Source organism: Oryx dammah, unplaced genomic scaffold (genome assembly GCF_014754425.2).
Source record: "Oryx dammah isolate SB20612 unplaced genomic scaffold, SCBI_Odam_1.1 HiC_scaffold_19, whole genome shotgun sequence".
In the NCBI taxonomy this organism is placed as follows: domain Eukaryota; kingdom Metazoa; phylum Chordata; class Mammalia; order Artiodactyla; family Bovidae; genus Oryx; species Oryx dammah.
The window spans coordinates 21,375,725-21,401,034 of record NW_024070203.1 but is presented as its reverse complement, the minus strand read 5'-3'; the positions used below and the strand labels follow the sequence as shown (position 1 = coordinate 21,401,034).

Sequence of the window (25,310 nt, the reverse complement as noted above, 5' to 3'; positions counted from 1 at the left end):
GAGAGTGACATAGACAGAGGGAGGCGCCTGCACAGAGGCCCTGGGGCATCAGACCTACAGTGAGAGTGACCCAGGCAGAGGGAGGCGACTGGACAGAGGTCCTGGGGCATCAGACCTAGGGGTAGAGCGACACAGGCAGAGGGAGGTACCTGGACAAAGGTCCTGGGGCATCAATGGGTCTGAAAGGGCTGGAGAAGCAGGAACACCATGTATGTGGATCCCGAAATAAGCAGTTGGATAGAGGGAGTGAGCCAGAGCCTGGCATCTTTGAGAACTGAGGCAGATGGCTGAGTGTCTTTAAGTGACTTCAGCAAGGAGGGGTAGAAGGTTACACAGGCTGTGGATCAAGTGTCACAGCCAAGGAGAGCTGGGGTGGGGTTGGGGTGGGAGAGCAGCAGTCAGGATGCAGGTTCCAGGGGCAGGAAGGGAGTGTGGTAGGTGAAACCAGGCAGGACTCTGGATGCGATAAAGAGGCTGGTGTTCACGTTTCAGAACTCAAGAGACTGACTGAGAAGGAAAACAGAAATGCCACCCTTTAAACTCATGGTAAAATATCTTTACCTATACACAGCCAAGTCCAGGATGATCTGGTTACGCTTTTCATCATCTTTCAAAGTGAAGTCAAGTCTAAGGAACAATCCATTTAGGGGGAAGAAACAAAAGGATGTTTTTAGCAATACTTGATAGATAACCCCATCCCAATATTAAAAAGAAGCTTACTAGTAACTATATCCTCATCTTCAATGGCACACTTATTTTGGTGGCTGGTCAATAAAATGTCAGAGTTTAACAATTTCAACAGAAGCCTACAACATATTTATAAATTATTTCTGTTTACATGGTTTCCATATGAGAATCTTAAACTAGATACAAAAAATCAGCATCGGTGCAGAGACAGAGACATCTGGTGGTTAAAATTTTCATCTCCCCTCTTCATTCGGGTTTGCTAGAAGCAAACTGAAACGCGGAATTATTGCCGGAGGACCACATGTTGCGTCTGCTTGCCATTATCCAGCACACAATTCCTTCATTTTTAAACAGTCTTGTCTTTTTTTCTTCTTTCATTGGTGACCTTTCCACTTCCCCAGAAATGCTGCCTGTGACCCATCACCTCCATTTTACAGGAGAAGAAACAGAGGCTCAGAGACGGCTGACATAGCTGGGAAAGAGGTCACATGAATCTGGGAGGCAGAATCTTTAAGCCCCAAGTCTTTTAGCTGGACAGTGAGGTTGAGTCCTAGGTGTGACTTCCATACTGCCGATGCACTGTTCAGAATTACCTGGTCAATTTCATTCTGAGTATTTCAGTTATCGTTCTATTTTGTAAAGTACATAACCCAGCAATATTAAAGAATGCAGGCTAAATTGTTTGGGAAGATGTACCACTCAGTTCAGTTCAGTTCAGTTCAGTCGCTCAGTCGTGTCCGACTCTTTGAGACCCCATGAATCTCAGCACGCCAGACCTCCCTGTCCGTCACCATTTCCCGGAGTTCACTCAGACTCACATCCATCGAGTCCGTGATGCCATCCAGCCATCTCATCCTCGGTCGTCCCCTTCTCCTCCTGCCCCCAATCCCTCCCAGCATCAGAGTCTTTTCCAAGGAGTAAGCGTCTTTTAATTTCATGGCCGCAGTCACCATCTGCAGTGATTTTGGAGCCCCCCAAAATAAAATCTGACACTGTTTCCACTGTTTCCCCATCTATTTCCCATGAAGTGATGGGACCGGATGCCATGATCTTCATTTTCTGAGTGTTGGTTCCAAATAGGAAAAGGAGTACGTCAAGGCTGTATATTGTCACCCTGCTTATTTAACTTATATGCAGAGTACATCATGAGAAATGCTGGACTGGAAGAAATACAAGCTGGAATCAAGATTGCTGGGAGAAATATCAATAACCTCAGATATGCAGATGTATCACTAGCCCTCTATTTGCTGCCAGCTGGGGGTCTGCTCGTGGTCGCTCTCACTACTTCCAGCAGCCCTGGGGGGCGGGGGCACTCCTTTGGATGCACAGATGACCCATGCGTTTTTGATCTCATCTCTGGGACTTTTATTATAGGTGTTTTCTCGTCTGCCTTGATTGCTTATTGCCCCATTTTCCAGCCACCAACTTAAACTCTCCCTTCACGTATTTCTTGGAAGGTAATTTCAGAGAGGTTTTCTGTGTAGCCCATGGGGTCGCAAAGAGTCGGACATGACTGAGTGACTTTCACTTTTTCTGTGGCAGACACTGATACTCACTCCCCACTGTTTGCTCCTGCTTTACCCGTGGTAACAGGACCCCTGATTTGAGTGATGAATACGGCTCTTTCACAGGGTGAAGACCGCGTTCTCCAGCTTTCCTGGCTGCTGGATGAGATCATATGCTTCAGTTCTGAAGGAAAACGTTCATCTTTCTAGGAGCTTTCTTTAAGAGGGAGACTGAGTGCCCTTTCCCTCCTTTCCCCCTCTCTCTTCCGCTGAGTAGAAGAGGTGGTAGTTGGCCAAGAAATGACCATGGAGAGCACTCAGTGACCTACTGCAACTGTCCAGGGAAGAGGAGGCTGACATCCTCTAAGCGGGTGGTGAGGAGGTGAATGAGAAGGGGTGGGATTCTGGAAATTCTGGAGGAAGAGCTCGTGGGCTCACTGATAACATGAGGGAGAGAAGGATGGAGGATAAATCTGAGGTATTGCTCTTGACACCCAGTGGATGCTCACTCCCAAGCCAGAGGACACCGACGGGCACGCAGGCTCTGATGGGAAGTGGTCGTGGGCATGGAAGCGAGGACGTCTGCTTCAGTCAGGATGAGCCTACCATGCCTAGCTTATGTCCACTCAGGATCTCAAACAGCTAACTGAATACACAAGTCCCGAGCTCAGGGAAGAGATCAAGTCTGCTTGTGAGGAATGAAAATGTCTTTCAAGCCATGGGATTTGGTGAGATCTTGAGAGAGCGGATGAGGAGAGAGAAGACAGCTGAGGAGCTGGCCCCAGAGCATTTAGGAGGCCAGACAGACAGGGGCCAGCAAAGCAGAGGATGATGAGAAGGTACGAGGGTCAAAGAATCAGAAGCATGGGGAAGACAGTGCTTCGAGAAGGAAAGGAATGATCAGGTTGGTCAAATGTGTTACATTGAGCACATGGCTGAGACTTGAAAAGATGTGACAGAATATAGAAATGTTGTGAATGCAGAATATAAAAGTGATGAGACTGGAGAAGCTTCAGGGGTCTTACTAGGGGCACAGAGAGTCCAGAGGGTTTCCTTCAAGCCCTGCTGTAGGCTGAAGAAGGACTGTCTCCCCACTAGATTTTTAAGTTCCTTGAAGGCAGAAATCTGTCATATTCACTTCTGCATCCCTAGGGCTTAGCATCATGTAGATAAAGAAGGTGTGTGTGTGTGTGTGTGTGTGTGTGTGTGTGTGTGTGTGGTGGGGTTGGGGTGAGATTACAAACTTGATCATGGACACCACTAGAATTAGGCAAGCACAGGCAAGTCAGACACACCACCAACTGGCTATGTGACCTTGTGTGAGTCATTCACCTCTCAGTTCAGGTTCTGGACCTGTGAAGAAGAAATATCGCCTGTCACGTACGACTGCTGCGAAGATGAGTCAACAACACCCAAGAGTGATCAGGACTGTATCACCTCTATCATGGTAACGGCACAACAAGTGAAATGGTCAAAGTAGACATTCTGAGTAATGAAATGAAGCCAACAAGATTGAGTTCACAGGCTTGTTGATCTGTATTTTGACTATAAAAGGCCTTCTCTGCCTGCTTTCTAGTTTTAAATTTAAAATAGCTAGATACTACTGCAAGGAGATCCAACCAGTCCATACTGAAGGAGATCAACCCTGGGATTTCTTTGGAAGGAATGATGCTAAAGCTAAAGCTCCAGTACTTTGGCCACCTCATGCGAAGAGTTGACTCATTGGAAAAGACTCTGATGCTGGGAGGGATTGGGGGTGGGAGGAGAAGGGGACAACCGAGGATGAGATGGCTGGATGGCATCACGGACTCGATGGACGTGAGTCTGAGTGAACTCCGGGAGTTGGTGATGAACAGGGAGGCCTGGCGTGCTGCGATTCAAGGGGTCGCAAAGAGTCGGACACGACTGAGTGACTGAACTGAACTGAACTGGAGATACTACTATGGGCTTCTCCAATATTTTGGCCACCTGATGCAAAGAGCCCACGGATTAGGAAAGACCCTATTGCTGGGAAAGATTGAAGGCAAAATTGAAGGGAGCGGCAGACGATGAGATGGTTAGATAGCATCACCAACTCAATGGACATGAATTTCAGCAAACTCTGGGAGACAGAGGAGGACAGAGAAGCCTGGCGGGCTATAGTCTACAGGGTCACAAAGAATTGGACATGACTTAGCGACTGAACAACAACAAAAGATACTATTATACATGAGGAATATTTTCCCCTCTCATCAACTCCATTGAGGAATTTATATCAATTTCTTGTCTTAGCTCTCAAAAGCTCTGCAGATGAGTTCCAGAGTATAAAGTAGGTATACAGGTGATCAGGATTCTCAGCTAGCTTGTTCATGGCAGAGTTTTAAAAATTAAAAAACACAACAATGGGGCCCTTGAAATTTGGGGGGAAAAAGTTGTACATAATCCAAAGTTGCAGGGGATACAGAAATAACTAAGATTTCCTTATGTCTAGATCACTTTTCCTATGCTGAGAGAATGGAACGTAACATTATGTACTTGAAAACATAATGCCACTCTGCTTTTAAATATGTACAAAATGACATTCTCATTAGGTTCTTCTGGTTTATTAAGAGTGGTCAGATATCTGAGCAAACGTGCCCTTGAAGCCATGGTATGACTAATACCACATGTTTTGCATCTTCAAGTCTCCACTTGATCCCACTTACTTGGGTTCATTCACGTTCAGGGCCCTCCCATCCTTGGTGACCAACATCCTGGGTGGCTTCACTTTCTTCTTCTTTTCACTTAGTATTGGGGGTGGTGGGAACAAGGGGAAGGGGAGAGAAAAAAATACACAAAGATAATATAAAAGCAATTAATGTGTGAGACAGTTTCAGAAAAATTAATGGTATATTCGTGAATACATCAATTCACTGTGATGAGGTCCGTGGCTGGGAGCTGACAATCGAGCCAGATTTCTGTGTGATTATACCCATATCTGTAAGGCGAAAATGTGACCAAGACAATTTGCCAGATCATTTGAATGGGGAAGAAAACTCCTTTTCATGAAATAGCCATGAATGTTTAAATGAGTCTATTTTATGCATGATTTACTCAGCTAACTGTCAATTCTCCATTTGTGTATACAGCTTCTACTTTAGCTAAAATTATAGTTTTTAAAATGCCAAATAGAACCTATTTTATAGAAATAAAAATACCAGCACATAAGGATCTATGTGAAAGATGCCTATCACAGCATCATCTGCAAAGGGAAGACGCTGGAACCATTGTGAATGTCCGTCAATGGAGGAATAATTGGACTGACTGTGGTACGTTCACACTATGAGATATTGTCCATCTATTTAAAAAATGCTTTCACTCTTTACTAAAAAGTCGTCTAAAAAGTTGTAGAAAAGTGTTGATGATGCTTTAGTGAGAACAAACATATAAAATATAAGTCCATTTTTGTTCTTAAAAAAGATCCCCAGTCCCACATTTGCAGAAATCACTCATGTGATTGTAGAGGTGGGCTGGACCCAAGCCTGCTAACTAACTCTCATTACCGTGAACGGTAGAGACAGGAGGAAGGTGAATGGAGTAAAGAGGAAAAATTCATGGAATAACATGAAAGAAAATGTAGGATGCAAATCATGTTTATTTAAAACAGTTGCAAAAAATACATAAAAACTTAAAAAAGGCATATATGGACAAGTTTTAGAAGATCAGATGGACAGATGTGTTAAAATGACAGAACTACAGGCAATTCTTTGCCTTAGACTTCTATTGTTCTTTTAATAGAGATTTTCTGTCAGTTAACTTTATTTTGTAATAGACATTTATTCACATTTTTCTGCATTGTAACTGGGTTGCCAGGTCCAATTAAGTTCATGTTTCCATGAGCTACATTGTTCTCCACAGTGAAGCGAAAGTCGCTCAGTCGTGTCTGACTCCCTGTGACCCCATGGACTGTATGCAGTCCATTGAATTCTCCAGGCCAGAATACTGGAGTGGGTAGCCTTTCCCTTCTCCAGGAGATCTTCCCAACCCAGGGATCGAACCCAGGTCTCCTACATTGCAGGCGGATTCTTTATCAACTGAGCTATCAGGGAAGCTCTTGTTTTTCATAACCCTGGACAATTAAGGGCAAACATCTCAGAAACTCATTAGATGGGATAGACATAGCACCTGAACAGAATGACTTGGAGGACTAGGATCTCTAAACCAGGCCATACTATTTGACATGTTTAAAGCTGTTAAAAAGCTAGAGACATACAAACAAAACTCTACCTAAAATGCCATGATTCACAACAACCTAAAGAAGGTAGTCTGATATTAATAAATGTTAGTAGATACATGTCAACAAAAAGCTGAAATTAGGAAAAGCAAAGTCTGTGTGTGATAGCTAGCACAGATTTAACACAGATGATGGATAAAACAACGTGCAATCATGAAAATATATTCTATCACTCTTGATGATAGGAAAAAATGGAATACCTTAATCTTTCTTGGTCTCTCCGCTGTTTTTCCATATGTCTCAGAGTTTCCAATCTAGATTCAGGAGTGTACAAAGAGGGCTTATTCCAGAATTCCAGGTCGTCTTCTCTGTCATCTAAGTCCTTCCCCTTACATTGCCTCTCTTGTGTTTCTGGTGCCTGGATGTAGTCTTTACTCTCTTCAGAAGATGGACTAGGGACAAACACAGGACAGATCAAGACCAATAATGGACATCTGAGTTTCATCCTGAACACTGCCCCTGCAATACCTTTTTTTTAAAAAAAAAATACATTATCTTCTTAGCTTTGAATAGCAAACTGTGTCTGAAAGAAAGCCTATCTGAGCCAAGTTGGAGAAATTAATGCCACAGCTGGGACAGGCCCACCTTACCCACCACCAGGGATGCCGCAGTAATCAGATTCAAGGGCTCATAGACTGGGCTGATATGAGTCATCTGGGGAGCTTCATACACAGTACGGATTTCTAGGCTCCCACCAGAGTCTATCCAGTCAGTTTGGAGGGGTGCCTAGGACTCTTGCTTTACAATATGTCATCAGAGGTTCTGATGATGAGACAAACTCAGGGACCACTGGGCCTTGGTTATCAATCTTTCAGTCTTGCACCCTTCAATTTCATCCTTCACACTGCTCCCAGAGGAAACTTTCTTAAAAATTTGATCATGTCTTCCAGGTTCTTTAGGGGCTTCCCTGGTGGTTCAGACAGTAAAGAATCTGCCTGCAGTGTGGGAGACCTGGGTTCGATCCCTGGGTTGGGAAGATCCCCTGGAGGAGGGCATGGCAACCCACTCCAGTATTCTTGCCTGGAGAATCGCATGGACAGAGGAACCTGGCTCAAACAGTCAGACACAACTGAGCAACTAAGCACATTCCAGGTTCTTTAATGATTCTCTATCTCTAAAATTCTTCAGTGGGCTATATGACATTGCCCATGGTACGGCCTCTATCTACTCCATTTTCATGGATGACTTTGGGTTTTGTAGCTTTATATGGTAAGGGCTTCCTTGGTGTCTCAGTGGTAGAGAATCCACCCGCCAATGTAGGAGACACAGGTTTGATACCTGGGTCAGGAAGACCCCCTGGAGAAGGAAATGGCAACCCACTCCAGTATTCTTGCCTGGGAAATCCCATGGACAGAGAAGCCTGGTGGGCTACAGTCCATGGGGTCACACAGAGTCAGATGCAACTGAGTGACTAAACAAAAACAGTGTGGGAATGCTCTCTTTTTCATTCATGTTTTGTGGACTGTCAGAGAATTAAACGATGTCTCCATAAGGCATCAAATAATTATTCTATGACAGTCAACATTTATTCAGCAAGGATTCAGCTAGTATTTATTGAATGTATTTCTGTGTGTCAGGTGCCAGAGAGACAGAAGACTGTTCCAGAGAGAGAAAAGGATGTCATTCGAGCAGTACACAACAGGTATAGGCTCTCCCCCCTCACCTCTCCCTAGAATTTGACTGTTACAAAATGATATGAAATGAAAACAAGTACAAGAAGCCTTTAGTACCTGGACGGCAAATGGTAAGGACTCATTAAATGTTAGATTTAGTTATTATTCTTGTTACTGAAATGAGATAACACAAAATGCTCATTTAGTTGACCTTCAAATAAAATGCTTTTCAAAAGGACAGACCAAAATATGAAATTTAAAGAGTACAAACAGAATATACAGTAAAATTCTGCTTAAACACCTTATGCATTGTAAAATGCAACTAGACAGTTTAATAAACAAAATAGTGCAAATTACTGAAAATAAATGCTTTGTCATATAGCCGTTGTTCTTTATGGTATTGAAAAGAAAGGGGGGGAATCTATAATATTCTACAAGATTTTAGTTAACCATCACTGAAATCGCTAGTTTCATTCTCATTAAGAATTTTTGTTTGGCAGACTCACAGACACAGAAAACAAACTTATGGTAACCAGAGGGGAAAGGTGGGGTGGGGGATAAATTAGGAGTTATGCATATGATTAACATATGCATACTATTATATATAAAATAGATAAACAAGGACCTACTGTGTAGCACAGGGAACTATATTCAATATCTTGTAATAACCTATAATGGAAAATAATCTGAAAAAGAACATACACACACACACACACACACACATTACTGAATCACTCTGCTATATACCTAAAACTACACAACACTGTCAATCAGCTATACTTCAATAAAAAACTGAAAATAAAATATGGACAAGGTGAGTTTATTCTAGAAATTCAAGGATGGTTTAATTTTGAAAAATCTATCAATGTTAATTCAACACATCAACAGAAAAACATGCTCATCTCAATAGATACAGAAAAAGCATTTAACAAACACCTAGTATCCATGATGATAAAAGCTTTTCATCAACTTGGAATAAAAGGAAACTAACTCAACTCTTCAGAAGCCTCACAGGAATCACTATACTTAATGATGATGAATTGGCAACATTCTTTTAAAAGTCAGGAACAAGATACAGATACCCATTCTTACTGTTGCTATTCCACCCATTACTGGAGGCTTAGCATAAAAAAATAAAAAGCAGAGGTAGAAGGATTGGAAAATTTTTTCAAGTTGCTATTTTTTTTAATGTGTTTTTTCTAAGTAGAAAATACAGGATAACCTACAGACTGACCCCTGCATCTTTTTAAAAAGTTCAGCAAGACTGCATGCGTGCTAAGTTGCCTCAGTTATGTCCAACTCTGTGTGACCCTGAGGACTGTAGCCCTTCAGGCTCCTCTGTCCATGGGATTCTCCAGGCAGGAATACTGGAGTGGGTAGCCGTTCCCTTCTCCAGGGGATCCCCTGACCCAGGGATCGAACTTGTGCCTCTTATGCCTCCTGCATCGGCAGGCAGATTCTTTACCACTGGCGCCACCAAGATTTCTTAATACTATTTGCCTCTATATACATCAGAAAGACCCAATAACAAATCAATCTTTAAAATCCCATTCTACAAGACACTTGGAAATAAATCTAATAAGAAATAGTGTAAAATCTTTAAAGAGAAAATTATAAAAACTTACTGAAGAATTCTGAAGGTCTAAATAAATAGAACTATCCCAAAGTTAGACTTCCCTGGTGGCTCAGATGGTAAAGCGTCTGTCTACAATGCAGGAGACCCGGGTTCGATCCCTGGGTTGGGAAGATCCCCTAGAAAAGGAAATGGCAATCCATTCCAGTACTATTGCCTGGAAAATCCCATGGACAGAGGAGCCTGGTAGTCTACAGCCCATGGGGTCACAGAGTCGGACACGACTGAGTGACTTCACTTCACTTCACATCCCAAAGTTCAGCAAGGAAAGAATCAATGTCCTGAAGGTGTCAACTTTCCCCTTATGAACATATAAACTCAATGCAATTTCAATCAAAATTACACTAGGGATTTGGGGGGAGTTTGAACGCCTAACTCTAAAATTCTCACAAAAGAGTAAAAAAGAGATGAGAAGTATCAAGATGATTTTGAAACAGGAGATTATCTCCTAGCAAAAATCAAGATTTATAGAAATTAAAACCATGTGGCAGTACTCCCATGGGAGAATATAGGGAGCCCAGAAATGGGCCCATGAATCACAAGAGCAGGGAATATAATCCGGGAAAAGAATGGCACTTTAATAAATGGGGCTGAAACAGACAATCCTGTGCGGGAAATGACTAGCACCCTACCCCAAAAGTTAACCCTGGATAGATAGATATGACATTGGGATATTTAAAATTTTCATAAAATCAAAATGTATACATTTAACTACATTAATATGTCTAAATTCTAGAAAACAAAAGCACTTATTGAAATTAAAGACATGTCACAGACAGACTGCAAGAAGGTATTTGCAAACCTCATAACCACTAAAGAATTTCATCTAGAATACAAAAGAGCTATAAATTAGTAAGAAAAAAATCTTATAACATATTTAAGATAGGTGGAAGTCCTGAACAGAAGAAATCTAAATAGCTAATAAACATATAAGAAGACATTTAAGATACTGAAACTCACTCTTACTTCTAGAAATGCAAATTAGAATATGAGATGCTATTTAACAACCAACGTGACTGGCCAATGTTTTAAAAACCACATTATCTAGTATTGACAAAAGATTAGGAACTCTCCAACACTGCTGATATATGAGTTTAAATTAGTACACTTTAAAAAACAATTGGGCAATGCATATAAAGTTGAAAAGATGTTTACAATTAATATGCAGCAATGTCACTGCTGAATATATACTACAGAAACTTCCATACTTGCACAAGGAGACATGTGCACCATTGTGTGAAAAAAAAGAGAAATGGAAAACCACTTACACAGCCACCCAATGAGGAATGGCTGCATCAGGGCTGATCTTCAGCTGACCCTCCTCCTGCCTCACTCCTTTCCTCCTTCTCTTCCTCCTTCCTTCCTTCCTATGTTCTCAAACTAGGGCCACAGATTGCTGGAGCTGGTGCTTATTCTGATCTGTCGGGGCCAAAGAATTATTCACTATCAAATATTTTGAATGCCTGCTCTGGGATAAATTGTGATTTATTCAGTTGATGGAATTTTATTCCACAGCTAGAATGAATGAACTTGTCTTATGTGTCTTCATATGTGTAAAGAGCAAAAACATAATACTGAATGAAAAGCAAAGCTGTAGAAAGATATCATTCATGCTAAAAAAAAAAAAAACCATAAAACTGCTCCTGGTTAAGCACTATTAAGTACTACATAATTATGTGGGTAAATATATGATAATACAGTGGGATCAACACTATACCAAACACTACTAAAGTACTGACTTTAGGATGGTGGATGCCACAGGAAGAAAGGAGGAGAGGGATGGGGGAGAAACACTGAAGGAGCTTCTCTACTGATATTCTACTTATTTACAAAAAAAGGCAAACATGCCAACTATTAACATTTAATAAGTGTGGGTGGTGGCGCATACAATAGCTATAGCTGCCTACTTAATTTTTTTAACATTTATGTATATCGGAAATACATTATAATTATTATTTTCCCAAGTTTAAGAGATTCTGTTATTAAAATATTGAAAGATTTCATTGTATGGAATCAAATCAACTGAGTACAGTTGCAATTCCCTCAAAATAAGCAAGCATGAAAAATTCATGTTTGTAAAAACGACCAATTAGGGGCATATTAATCACATTAAAAATGCATTCATTATATAATTCACAAAACAGAACATCTTATGCAATTAAAATTGCTCAATGTATAATAACATGATTTGCATTTAACTTTTCTAAAATATTCCTACTTTATAAATCAAAGTACACCTGCTATTTCAGCTTTCCTGTGCATCAGAGAGATTTGTCTGAGGATAATTTTAGATGACAATTAAAGCTGCTAGTTTATAAAGGCTCCCCCCTCCACCCCCACAAGGGAAGAAAACCTCACCAAATGGTCACAAACAATGGGATGATCATACATGGTCTTCCCCAAAATTCACATCATAATTTATTCTTCAAATCAATCACTGGACTCCAAGTAGCACTGTAAACACCTTGAGAAGAGACCTTTTTAACATAAGTTTTGCTCTTAACATGAGTTAACCAGAAAGGACACTCCATTTACCCACAGGGGAGCACTGATGTCCACGTGCCGGTGTCCGTCAGAGCCTGTGTGAATTCTCCCCATCTCGCCTTTGCTTTCCTCCTCCTTCAGTTTCCTCTGAGCCTCTTCCTTGTCCTTGGCTCGCTTAAGACAGTAAGCTTTCTCCTGCTCTCTGATTTGTTGTTCAACTACTGGGAAGTTCTGTAATGCCTGAATCCTTTCTGAACGCTCGATTTCTTTACCATCCAACCACTGGAACAACAACAACAACAACAAAAAACCAGCCAGCACAGTGCATTTATCCAAAAGCTGCAATCTGAATCAGCCCCAAGAGGATTTTACTTGCAAGACTAGAAATAATCAATAATACACCTTAGTGATACGGAGTTGAAAGCAAACTTAATTAATGGGAAATTTCAGGAACTTTGATCTAAACCAGTGTTTTACTTCACACAATTAATATAGTTTACAAAGCATCTTTACTGGTAATAACAATAAGGAGGTCTTCTGTGGAAACTGATTATTAATGACAGGCTCTCAAAATACATTAATTTTGTAACTGCTCATTGTGTTAAGAATTTCAATATCTCAGGTGAAGTCCCAAATGCTCTCTATGAGAAAGGGCCTTGTATATTACACAAAACTGAGCTCTAACGCAAGTGGGCCCAGGAACCAACCCGCACCTTGATCTACAACTTGTAGCCTTCAGAACAATGAGATAAATTCCTGATGTTCAAGCTACCCTGTTTGTAGAACTTTGTTATCATAGCCCTAGGAAATAAGGCCATCTGTTAGGTCAACTCTTGTCAAAGTAGATAACAAGCTTTCAATGAAATGGTATGTGCTGATGAATCTATTTGCAGGAAGGAATGGAGACACAGATGTACAGAATGTACTTGCGGACACGCTGGGGGACGGTACGGGTGGGATGGACTGAGAGGGTCGTACTGACACACATCCACCACGGTATATACAGCCAGCCAGTGGGGAGCCAGTGGGGAGCTGCAGACAGCACAGGGCACTCAGCTCAGTGCTCCGTGATGACCTAGAGGGGTGGGAAGGGATGTGGCAGGGAGGCCCACGGGGTGGGGGGGGATGACTGATTATGACTGACTCACGGTGTTGTAGGGCAGAAAGGAACACAACATTGTAAAGCAATTTTCCCCCAATTAAAAAAAAAAAAAGATTCTGAAGTTTATCAGCCTATTTTTAAATACTAGTAAACACATTTATGAGTACCATTTTTCAAAGAGAGGCTGTTGCCTGTTGTAGCAGCTGAGTCACAACAGTCTTTCTGGAAGGAAAGACTTGACTTGAGGCCTGCACATTAACCCAGAGAGAAGCAGGGAGTGTGGTTACTGTGAGAATGGTGGGCTTTTAGGCTCAAATCCCACTGGGGCCACTTGTCAGGGGTGTCACCTTAAACAAGGAGCCCCAGCTTTCCAAGGCCAGCCTTCCTCATCTCAGGATGCTTCTAATCATCTCCCTGCAAGGGTCCAGGAGCATCAGAGATGCTGTGTGCCAAGCCCCTGGAACAGCCCTGACCCATGATTCAGGCTCCTGTCTGGTGGCTCACACAACCCTAGCCCGACACTGTGGGGCTGACCAGCCCCAGCTGGGCTGATGGCCTCACACCCTTCCTGGGAGAGGGCACATAGCATCCCTGTCTCTAAAATTCTGCTTCTCATCTGTTCATTTTTTCAGGAAGTGCTTGTACAATGATGACGGGCCTGGACAATGTCTGAGCTACTATATCACTCATTCTAAATATATGTTTTAGATTCAATTATCTGAGTCGCTTATTCTTTTAATCAAAGACATTTTACATTGGGGAAAAAAATGTATTCTATTAATCCAGCAATTTTGCATACATAAAAGACAGCAGTCTAAACACAAATGTCCTCTGAGGATGGAGGACAAGGCCTGGGAGAAAGCCAGGGCCTTCATACGTTCTCTGTGCTGAGGCAAAATGCTGCTCCCGCTGCTGGGGGCGCGGGTCACTGAGAGGATGTGACTGCTGGCCGGCGAGCTGGACCTGGGCGATCACAGGCTCCTCACCCCTCCCCTGTCCTGCAAAGTATGTTCTGCTCATTGTTCCCACACTAGGAGCTGTTCCAGGGGCACAGCCTTGAGAGAGGAAGGTTCGGTTGAGACCCTCTGGACTGAACCCAGTTAAGGCCTCTCTACAAACCTGTGAGAGTCTAGCTGGTGGGTGCAGAGCCCTACTCATCTTGTTGCCCAGAACAAGCTTGGTAAGGAAGCTTCCTTGCTTATTAGACCCACCGCCTGCCAGTCTGTCTCCAGAGAGGCTGCCCCTTTCTCTGGCCTCTCCTTGCCCTCTGTGTACGGAGAACAGTTCTACACTTTACCAGAGAAGTCGAGAGGTTTCAGACCAACACATGTAGGTCAGGAGCTCTTGGAGTTATAACACATAAACATTAATAGTACTACTTAAATGTTTTCAGGTGTAGGATTTGTCTAGAAACCGTGTGTTTTTTCCTGGTTTGCAAAATCATCAGACATGGGGAGATGCGGCAGAAGAGATTAACACACAGAGCAGCAGTTCTCGAATGAGGTCCCTGGACCAGTGGCATCAGAGTCACCTGAGAGCCTGTTCTGAATGCAAACTCTTGGGTGGCCTTCAGGCCTACCGAATGGGGTACTTGGGCAGGGGGACGGCGGGGGCGGGGGGCAGTGAACATGAACCCTGTCTAAGTATTCCAAAGCACACAAGAGCTTGAGAATTAACATAGCAAGTGAGTTAATAAAAAGTAATAGAGTTAAAAAAAAGGCACAGGAGTTTACCAGTATGAACTCACTCAGATGTGTCCAGTTCTATGCGACCACATGGACTGTAGCCCACCCAGGCCCCACTGTCCATGGGATTCTCCAGGCAAGAATACTGGAGTGGGTTGCCATGCCCTCCTCCAGGGGATCTTCCTGACCCAGGGACAGAGCCCACGTAGCCAACTCAAAAGCCCTGAGCTTTTGGTGAGCTCTTAGTAATAATGGACGCCCTCTATAACAATGACTTGAACTCATCAAGAAAGCTCAGTTCAACTCTGTGCGTTCTGAATGAGAAAGGAAAAAAATATGCCCGTTTATTTTTCCAAACTTTATTATAGTTATTAAATTTTTTTTTAAAGTTCAGTGAGCCAAAGAATTTATTTGGATTTTTCTGGAATATTCCATTCTCTGAAACAACACATTCTCTGAAAACGCTGGGAATAAATCAGGAATCACTGTATAGTTGCTTGTTTTCATTTTTTCTGAGAATTTCATATCATGGAGATAAAGCATACCTTTAGCTGCTGAAGAGTTGCCACCACGAACTGTCTGTAGCCGTCAAAGTCAGCACAGGGGTTTCCCATGAGGAAGAGTTCCTTCAGGTGGATGTTGCCTTGAAGGGTTTTAACACTGCTCAGCTCTCCGATGAAATTCACCGTCAAGTCAAGCTTTGTCAGCCCTTCACAGCCTGGTGGGAGAAAGGAAAAGAAAGCAAAGCCCGAAAAATCACCCAGGCACTAAAATGTGTACAGTAGCACATCACAGAAGTAACAGCTGCAGGTATTTGAAGTCTGTTCACTAATTGCACTGCTGACCAAGGATGGGGTGGGGAGGGAGGTGGGGGGGCAGTTCAAGAGGGAGGGGACATATGCATGACTGTGGCTGATTCATGTTGATGTATGGCAAAAAATATCACAATGTTGTAAAGTAATTGTCCTCCAATTAAAATAAATAAAAATTTTTAATGTTAAAAAAAAAAAGGCTTAGTCTTGATCCACTTTTCTGTGTTTCCCTTTACTTTCAATCCCTGAGTCCCTCAGGTCGCAGGAAATCCTCTTCTTGCCCACATCTGCAAACTCTGGGCTGTTGACATTTGGATTCAGTTACTAACTGGGGTGAAGAAGGTCAGGTATAAGCTGCTGCTGGGGTGGGCGCTGCATCAGAACAAATGTCCCTTTAAAGAAGGCACTGGAATCTGTGGGCCTGAGAATTTTACCAGGTACAGTGGTTAGGACTCATCTCAACGCAAAGGGTGATGGCGGGAATCCCCCAGACAGAAGGCATTCCATAAAATCAAGCCTTAGAATTCATCTTTATAAAGTCACACAAGAGACACAGTGGCTCCAAGACCACCGAGCACTGAACCGAAGGTGTGAACAAATGGAACGAATACGGGTGTGGTCCTCAGAGGGATGCCAGAAAAAAGGATAAGTCACTGAGCAGACTCTGTAGTAAATGTGACCCACCCAACTTTATTGCAGAGATAGCCAGATGATATAGAAATTTGAATCAATTTCAAGTTTGAATTGACTCCTTTCATCTGAATTCCATGAACACTTAGTTAGGAGTGGAATTCCCTGAGGGAATTCAGGGACTCAGTGGAATTCGACAGACCTGAGTTCAAGTACTAACTCTGACACATCCTTGCTATGTGATTTTGCAAAAGTCACAAGCCTTAGTCTTCTTGTCTGCAATTATAATAGTATTGGTACCCGATTCAGAGATGCTTATGAAGACAATAAAAGATGATTCCTGTGAAGTATTTAGCACAGTGCCTGCCACTTAGGAAGATTTGATAACCATGAGCTAGGATGAGAACTGGAGAAGGCGATGGCACCCCACTCCAGTACTCTTGCCTGGAAAATCCCATGGATGGAGGAGCCTGGTGGGCTGCAGTCCACGGGGTCACTAAGAGTCAGAGATGACTCAGCGACTTCACCTTCACGCACTGGAGAAGGAAATGGCAACCCACTCCAGTGTTCTTGCCTGGAGAACTCCAGGGACGGGGGAGACTGGTGAGCTGCCATCTATGGGGTCGCACAGAGTCGGACACGACTGAAGTGACTTAGCAGCAGCAGCAGCAGCAGGATGAAAACCAGCCCAGTTATCACCTGTTTGCTTCTCATGTGGCTTCTTAACACACGTGCCTACAGTTTCCGCAGGCAGTGAGTTTACCGCTCCTCACTACCAGCCAAAGAAGAGCTGACCTCATTTGTACGGCAGCCCTGTGGGAGAGGTTCACATAAGGCTGTCTCCGCATGTGACCGGCTCACAGGTGCTGGATTAATATGGCAGATTTGGTAGGCATCAATATCTAGAGAACCATTGCCAGCTGACAACCCAGTTCTACCTTGCTCTGTGCTCATTTCTTCAAACTTCTACATACTCCACTTTTCCTACAGGCTTCCTGACTATACACTGCTTTTCTGTCATTGTTTTGTGGCTATAAAACTTAGGGTAAACTTCAGTTCCTGATATCTTATATTAACTTCACCAATATGAACCAGATTGGTTCTGAATTCAATCAGAATTCAGATTGGTTCAGAGCTCGGCAATCGTGTCGCTGATGGCAAGGTGCTTCTCATTTCTAAAGGCTGTATGATGGAGCCAATCCCACTGAATGATAGTGTTCTCGCCCCCTTATTGATCCTAGCACCTGTCTCCACCTTGTCTAGAATCCCACATGTCCCTCCTCTCTAGTCATACCCAAAGCCAGTCTCTTCCAAATAAGTTAGTTCTAACTTAACACTTCCAGATATAGATTCTTACTCTCTATTCATCCATCCATCTATTCAGAAGTTACTGGGTACCTATGTATAAGTTGCTGACCCAGGTCTTCAGGATAAAGTGATAAAAAAATACCCATGGTATTTCACTTTAAACTTATGTACAGTGTGGAAAAAAAAAGAAGAAAACTGCAGAAAAAAAATTTTTTAATGTGCAAAGGCACCAAGAAGTGAATCTAGAGAGGTGGGCAGAACTCAGAGGTAGGCAATGCCTGCTGAGACATCGCAAGCCATCCTGACTCCACATCCACTGGTTCTTCTATCTCAATCCCCGTGGGCTCTGGCCACAGTAGCTGGCATCCACCCCCAACATTCTACTCTTCTGGTAGACTTGCTCCTCTAAAGGTGACCCAAGACCATCCCACTGACAGATCTAACAGACCCTCCTCAACACACTATGTCACCCGAAGAGTCTGCTGCATAGGATGGGACCGATCATGGACTCTCCCTTAGATCCTCCAACTGTCTTGAAACAGGGATACTACTTTCTCCTTTATAATGTCATTTATTCCTCTTGATCTTTTACAGGCTTTTCCACCCCATCAGTGGGGATATAACCCAGATTTCCATCAATGACCCAATACTCCCCTCTCCTTATGGTCCTGATGACAACAGTCATGTTCACTGGTTTTACTAAGCCCAGATTCTGACGACTCCCAAGCAAGAAACCCATACCTGACCATCCAACTGAACATCACACTCCTGTTTCTACATGTCTGCAAGATACTCCACATTCAACATGTCCAGACTGAATTCTCCACATTTTCTCTCACTTTCTACTCCTCAAAACAGCTTTTCTGCCTTCTTTAAGTCTAGAGTTTATTGATGTCATCACCATTTTGTATTAGATATGATTTGTTTCACTTTGTATCAGACTGTATCACTTTGATACACTGTGATACACTTCGATATCACTGTGTTATATTACTAAGGTAAAATATGAATTATTAAAAAGATGAATATCTAAAATACACAAGAACAACTCAACACTTTTATATATCTGAGATTCAGCTACATAGGTGAAAGAGACTCAGTAACTTCTTATCTTCAAAACTTAATTTTAAATATATTGGCAAGGTTATCATATAAAAAATATATATTTTTTCAGCATTCAACCTATCAATACAGAAGATAGGCTCTTAGGTGCTTTTTTCCCCTCTTGATCCAGAATTTCATTGGGGAGGAAAAGGTCCTGGTCAAATACATCAACTGGGAACAGGTAATTTGTACAAAACTGTTCAGAACAGTTTTATTCACAAGAGCAAACAAAATTAAAAACACCTCAAGTGCCAAAACATAAAGTTATTTAAAACACATCAATATACTTGATAATTCAGTCATTAAATCATAATAATGTGAACTCAGCCACTATAGGAAAAAGGATTATGAAAGTAGACAAAAAATATAATTAAGTTTATATCTCTGTGCCTTTAGATTTCTTTATATTAGCAAAAAGAAAAAAAGTTAGATGGATTTTGTGAAGTGTAAAGGATATATCTGGGGTAGTCTGACTTAAGATACAGGTTGCCTGGTATTTAAGTTTACTTTAGGACACTTGAGAGATATTTTCACTATATTTTCTTCCATATAAGAAAAGACTGACATTTGGAAGACTCCAGCAAACTAAAAAATTCAGATAATTTTTGGATTTTGCTGTAATTTTGTAGATGCAGAACCCTCCAAATGTTCATTATGTTTTTCAAAGTGATGAATCTTAATTTTTCTTCTGCTAGGCTTACACATAAGCAATTAAGCCACATCTGCCATTTGAAAGAACAATTCCTGCTGAACTAGCCAGCCAGAGAAAACCTCCTCTTTGGAGTTAGGGTACCCCTGCCTTTACTGAGTCCCACCCTTTATCCTCTGTGCTGAGAAGATCCAGCTTAATGGTCCACAGGGGTCTGAATGTCACTGAAACCAACTCGGTGATTTCCCAAGGGGGAGAGCTTACACTCACAGAAGCCCCTCCTGTCTTCCCAGGTTAGGGTGGGTGAGGAGGAGCAATGGAAAAAAATAGGCACTTGATTCTATCCTGGTGAATCCACAATAAGAAAAAAAGAAAAAGGGATACAGTTACGGTTTGAAAACGAACAAACAAAAATCCAGCTTATGTTTAAGATTACACTGAGATTGACTCAAGTAGGTGAGCTGAGTATATACACCCTCCTCTCTACCTCAAACATTTAAATTAAACAAAAAGTACACATTTGCCAAAAGATAAGGCACCCATCCCTCCCTACTGCCCAGCTCCCCAAGCAACCCTGAGCCCAGTGCATCTGTAGTACAGCTGGAAGGCAGAGCACCAAACGAGGAAGTGTCCACTACGGACCAAGCTCCCAAAGCTCAAAGACAGTACTGACAATGCTGCCCTCTAGTGGTCTGTGGCCAACACATACCGCAAAACCCAGAACTCTCCACCTTCTTTCGGATTCTTTGCTAAGGAAAAGAACAAGCCCTGGACAAGCCAACTGAGAGGGGGAGTTTAAATTCTTTCTCTGACATCATAGACTGACACTTCACTACTACAGAACATAGATATAAGGCAGATTTTGTTATTTCATGCGTTCACATGAGACTATGGTAACCAGGCTGGAGAGTGGTATCTGAGACGGAGCAAAGGCCCCATTCCTAAGGCAGAAAGATGCGAGTGATGGAAAGAAGCATCTCAGCTTCAGCACTGATGATGGTTTGGGGGCTTTCTTAGTGATGACACTGTAGGTTTTGAGGATGAACATTAAAAATGTATGACGAATATTTATGTCTTTATTGATATACAACCTTGATGGCCACTGAAATACCAATGTTGACACTGTGAGACAAATAGGCTAAAGTCCAACATAACCTAACCAATGTCCTCCTAATTTTAGCTCTTGGCAGATGGGAGGAGAGTGGGGCGAGCAGCTTGCCTGCTCCACGCCCCTGCCCACCTGCACTGAGTCCACGTGGTGTTGCCAGCCAGGCAGGAGGCTGGATGTAGAAACACAGCCTCACAACTGCAGAGGAAGCCCACACGGGTACCTAACCAAGCAAACCCTCTGTGGTTCCAGCAGACACTGAGTGTCACTAGACACTGAGGGGGAGAAAATAACAGCACAAAATAGAAGCCTCCAAAGTAACACAGGAAACCTCCCAGAACATAGAATAAGACAACGCGGTTTAAATAAGGGGTACAGGTGAAGCGACATGGAAGATCAATCTAGTAGGAGGTTCTACGAGATTAAAGGAGGTTCTAGGGGAAATCAGAGGAACTAGGTGATGGACAGGCCTGTTGCCTTGATTGAGGGTTTCATGTGTGTGTGCATAGGGCCAAACTCAACAAAGGTATACATTAAACACATGTAGAGTTCTGTACATCAGTTAAGCCTCAATAAAGTTATTTAAGAAGAAAGAACCACTGGGTTCCAAAGAACACCAAATGGGAGAATATATCAACAAGTCATTTATTTGATTGGACTCTAGCATTCAAAACATAAAAATGAGTCTTACAATTCAACAGTCGAACAACAAATAACTTGGTTAGAAAATGGGCAAAGATTTTGAATAAAGATTTCTCCAAGGAAGACACACAAATGGCCAATAAGCATATTTTTTAAAATGCCCAAACTCATTAGTCATTAGGTGAATGCAAATCAGAACCACAATGAGATACCACTCCACACCCACTAGAATGGCTGCTACAAAAATAAATAAATAAAAACAGAAAATGACAAGTTTTCATCAGGATGTAGAGAAACTGGAGCCCTCATAAACTGCTAGTGGGAATGGCAAATGGTGTGATTGCTTTGGAAAACATTTGGCAGTTCCTGAAAATACAATTAAGCACAGAGTTACCATATGACCCAGCAATTCCATGCCCTGGTATACTAAATTAATAGAAAACATATGTTTATGCAGAAACTTGTACATTAATGTTCACAGAGGCTATACTGATAACAAGCAAACAGTGGACACAATTCAAATATGCATCAGCTAATGAACAGGGTAAACAAAATAAGGTGTATCCATATTGGAATATTATTGAATATCATTATTATCTGGAATATTATTATCATTATTAGAATATCATTCAGCCCTTAAAAGGATTAAGTACTGATGCATCCTAAAACATGGATGGACCCTGGACACATTAAGCTAAGAAGTGAGAAGAACAAATATTGTCCATATGTTGTTTGATTGCACTTACAGGACATGTTCAGGATGGGAAAATCTATGGAGGCAGAAAGCAGATGAGGGGTCGTTAGGGGCTAGGATAGAAGTGAATGGGTAGTGAGTGCTAATGAATATGGGAATTTCTTTGAGGGTGATGAAAATGCTCCAGAATTAGATAGTGATGATGGGTCCACAACCTTGCAAATATACTGAAAATCACTGAATCATGTATTTTCAGACAGTGAATTTTATGTTGTTGTGCAGCTCCTAAGTCATGTCTGGCTCTGTGACCCCATAGACTGTTACATAAATTAGATCTCAAATTTCAAAGTACTAAGTGGTCCAAATATTTCCATTTATAAACATTTGCATGATAAATCTGAAGTACATTAGAGAGATTAAATGGAAAGAATGACATTATTATACTTCGAAATTTTATGGAATATATTTATATTCAGAAATCATAAAGAAGAAAGAAAAAGACTGATAAATTGGAGTATACCCATTTCAAAAATAAGACTTCTGAACAATACCAGCATCTTGATAGAAACAAAAGTAGCAGACTCAAGAGAAAAGATTTATAACATATATAACAAGGTATTAATATCTGGAATGTATAAGAGCATATGAAGAAAAATCAGTAGAAAAAATGGCCAAAAGTTATGAAACAGTTATTCACAGAAGAAAAAATATAAATATTCAACAAATATCTGAAAGGTTATATGGAAGATCAATAATAATAAGTGAGGTACAAATTTTAAAATTTGCTAGAGAACAACGTCTTCTGATCATTAAGAAAAGACTGCTTATAAAAAGCATTAGTGAAGCTGGGGGGTAAAATGGGTATTCACACTGACCACCAGTACAAGTGGAAATCAATGCAACCTTTTTGGAGAACAATATTTTCCAAAACTATGCATGTTAAAACCAAGGAATTCTATTTCTGAGAGTCTACCCTAGAAAAAATTTTACACGTGGACACAGAGTGCAATGTAGAAAGATGCTCATCGCAGCCACGCTGTTAGAGCAAAACACTGGAACCACCCGAGTGTCTATCTGCAGATCAATGGTTGGATAACTCAGTCTACAATCACTCCATTACACAGGCCTCCCCACCTTTCCTGGATATCAGAAAAACCAGGCAATTTCATGGAAGAAATTCATTTTGAAAACAATATTCACAGCATGAGCCCGTTGATACAAAGCAAAATGTAGTAAAATCACCTTCTATACACCAGAGGGTTAATACCCCTGACTCGGGGAAGGAAGCTGGGTTAGGAAGGGGCCAAAGCGACTTCCACTTTTGAATTTATGTATCTTACTATCGTCCAGCGAGAATGACAAATATAAGACTGAGGTAAAAATGTTAATTTGAAAAGTCTACCTACTATTTAAGCAATACTGTTTAAGTCTAATTTTAAATATCAATTTTAATTACTGATACATTATTAGAATAAAGTTCTTACCTTCCAGATTTTCAATTTTTTCAATGTTGTTTAAAGCTAAATTCAAATATTCAAGTTTCTTGAGTTTGCTAACATTTTCTGAAACATACAAATAATGGAATTAGTTAACCTCGAGATAAAAGACATTTTTACATAATCTGTTATGAAAATGACAACAAGAATCTAAGAATCATTATGGTTATCCAAAATCATGTTGCTTTCCCAAACCTGTATTGTATATCAGACATGGTTGGTTGCCTACTCAGCATCCACTTCTCCCTCTGTTTTTCCTGAGGGAACCCAGTTCTGCTCACATCTCTACCCAGCCCTAACTCTGGGGTTAGGCTTAAGCAAGCAGGCCAAGTGCATGGCAATCCCATGTTCCTTGGTAGTGACAGCTCGGGAGCCCAGGCTTAAGTCAACCTGCCCAGGGCAGTCTCCTGGCAACTGTGGTACAGAAGAGGGCATGCACACCCTGTACTCCTGATCAGATGAGAAGGAATGGCCTGTATTTCATGCTTGTGAATTTCCTTCCTCTTTTTACTGTGTGTTTGCTCAGTTGCTCAGTCTTGTCTGACTCTTTGCAACCCTTTGGACTGTAGCCTGCCAGGTTCTTCTGTCCATGGGATTTTTCAGGTGAGAATGGAAACACTATCTTTACTGACTCACAGTCATCTTGCAAAGCTGAAGGAATCAGCTGTAGGATGAAGCCCACAGTGGCTGGTGCAGCAGAGAGAACGAACCGACCAACCAACCCTGGAGACTGGACTGTCTCTAGCCTTAACAGTTGGGTTAGAGGATAGAGTTCCTCACTGCTAAGTCACTTTGAGTTGTGTTTTCCTTTGCTTGAAGTCAAAATCATTCTGATATAGGATTATGGTTTTAAATAAATATGTAAGCCCATGTAGGCAAAACAAAAGCATAAATAAGTCAAGGAATCTCTTGAGGGTGGGGCCCTTTAAATACAGCTTAAATAACACCATAGCTTACACTGCTGAGTGCTTATGACAAGCCACACAATTTTCTAAGCATTCTGCATATTATCTCATTTAATCTTCCTAATAACCCTATGAAGTAAAAACTGTTGTCTCCTTTATACAAATGAGAACATCAAGGTGCAGAAAATTAATCCAGTTATTCAAGGTTAAGTAGCAGAGCCAGGAAATCTGACTGCAGAGCCTGGCACTAAATCATTACATTGCACTTTTAAAGGAGAGTCCTTTCTAAGATGACAGGAATACAGAAAATCCTGCTAAGAAATATGCATCAGGGCAGGCTCATTCAACACTTCCTCTGCACCATTTTCCAGGGATATTATGACAGTCAAATATGATGATTTATAACCATCACCTTTATCATCATCAATATTCATCTAAAATTTATAAATATCTCATATTTGTTCCCATAGACCTGAGAATAAAAATTCACCTCTCCGAGCCTCAGTTTACTCATTTTTTTAAATGAGGATTTTTGAACAAAAAACTTCTCTCAGCAATTATACCATCCTAAGCGATACTGATGCTGACAAGAGTTTCAAACCAATATCCGAGTATTTGATCGTCAGAGATTTGTAGAGCTCTAGAGCAAGAGAGTTCCAGAAAAACATCTATTTCTGCTTTGTTGACTATGCCAAAGCTTTTGACTGTGTGGATCACAATAAACTGTGGAAAATTCTGAAAGAAATGGGAATACCAGACCACCTGACCTGCCTCTTGAGAAACCTATATGCAGGTCAGGAAGCAACAGTTAGAACTGGACATGGAACAACAGACTGGTTCCAAATAGGAAAAGGAGTACGCCAAGGCTGTATATTGTCACCCTGCTTATTTACCTTCTATGCAGAGTACATCATGAGAAACGCTGGACTGGAAGAAGCACAAGCTGGAATCAAGATTGCTGGGAGAAATATCAATAACCTCAGATATGCAGATGACACCAC

General features: G+C 41.6%; 1 protein-coding gene across 2 annotated transcripts in view; it reads right to left on the bottom strand.

Annotated features, from left to right (window-relative positions):
• The window catches only part of DNAAF11 (dynein axonemal assembly factor 11), a 72,747-nt gene that overhangs the window by 30,020 nt on the left and 17,417 nt on the right, over nt 1-25,310 (bottom strand). For both annotated transcript variants that reach the window (XM_040262115.1, XM_040262116.1), the window contains exons 3-8: nt 23,393-23,470; nt 15,507-15,679; nt 12,230-12,456; nt 6,645-6,836; nt 4,877-4,954; nt 562-627 (exon numbers count right to left, since the gene is read on the bottom strand). In XM_040262115.1, coding sequence (XP_040118049.1) covers nt 562-627; nt 4,877-4,954; nt 6,645-6,836; nt 12,230-12,456; nt 15,507-15,679; nt 23,393-23,470 — 814 coding nt within the window. The remainder of the gene's footprint in view (nt 1-561; nt 628-4,876; nt 4,955-6,644; nt 6,837-12,229; nt 12,457-15,506; nt 15,680-23,392; nt 23,471-25,310) is intronic.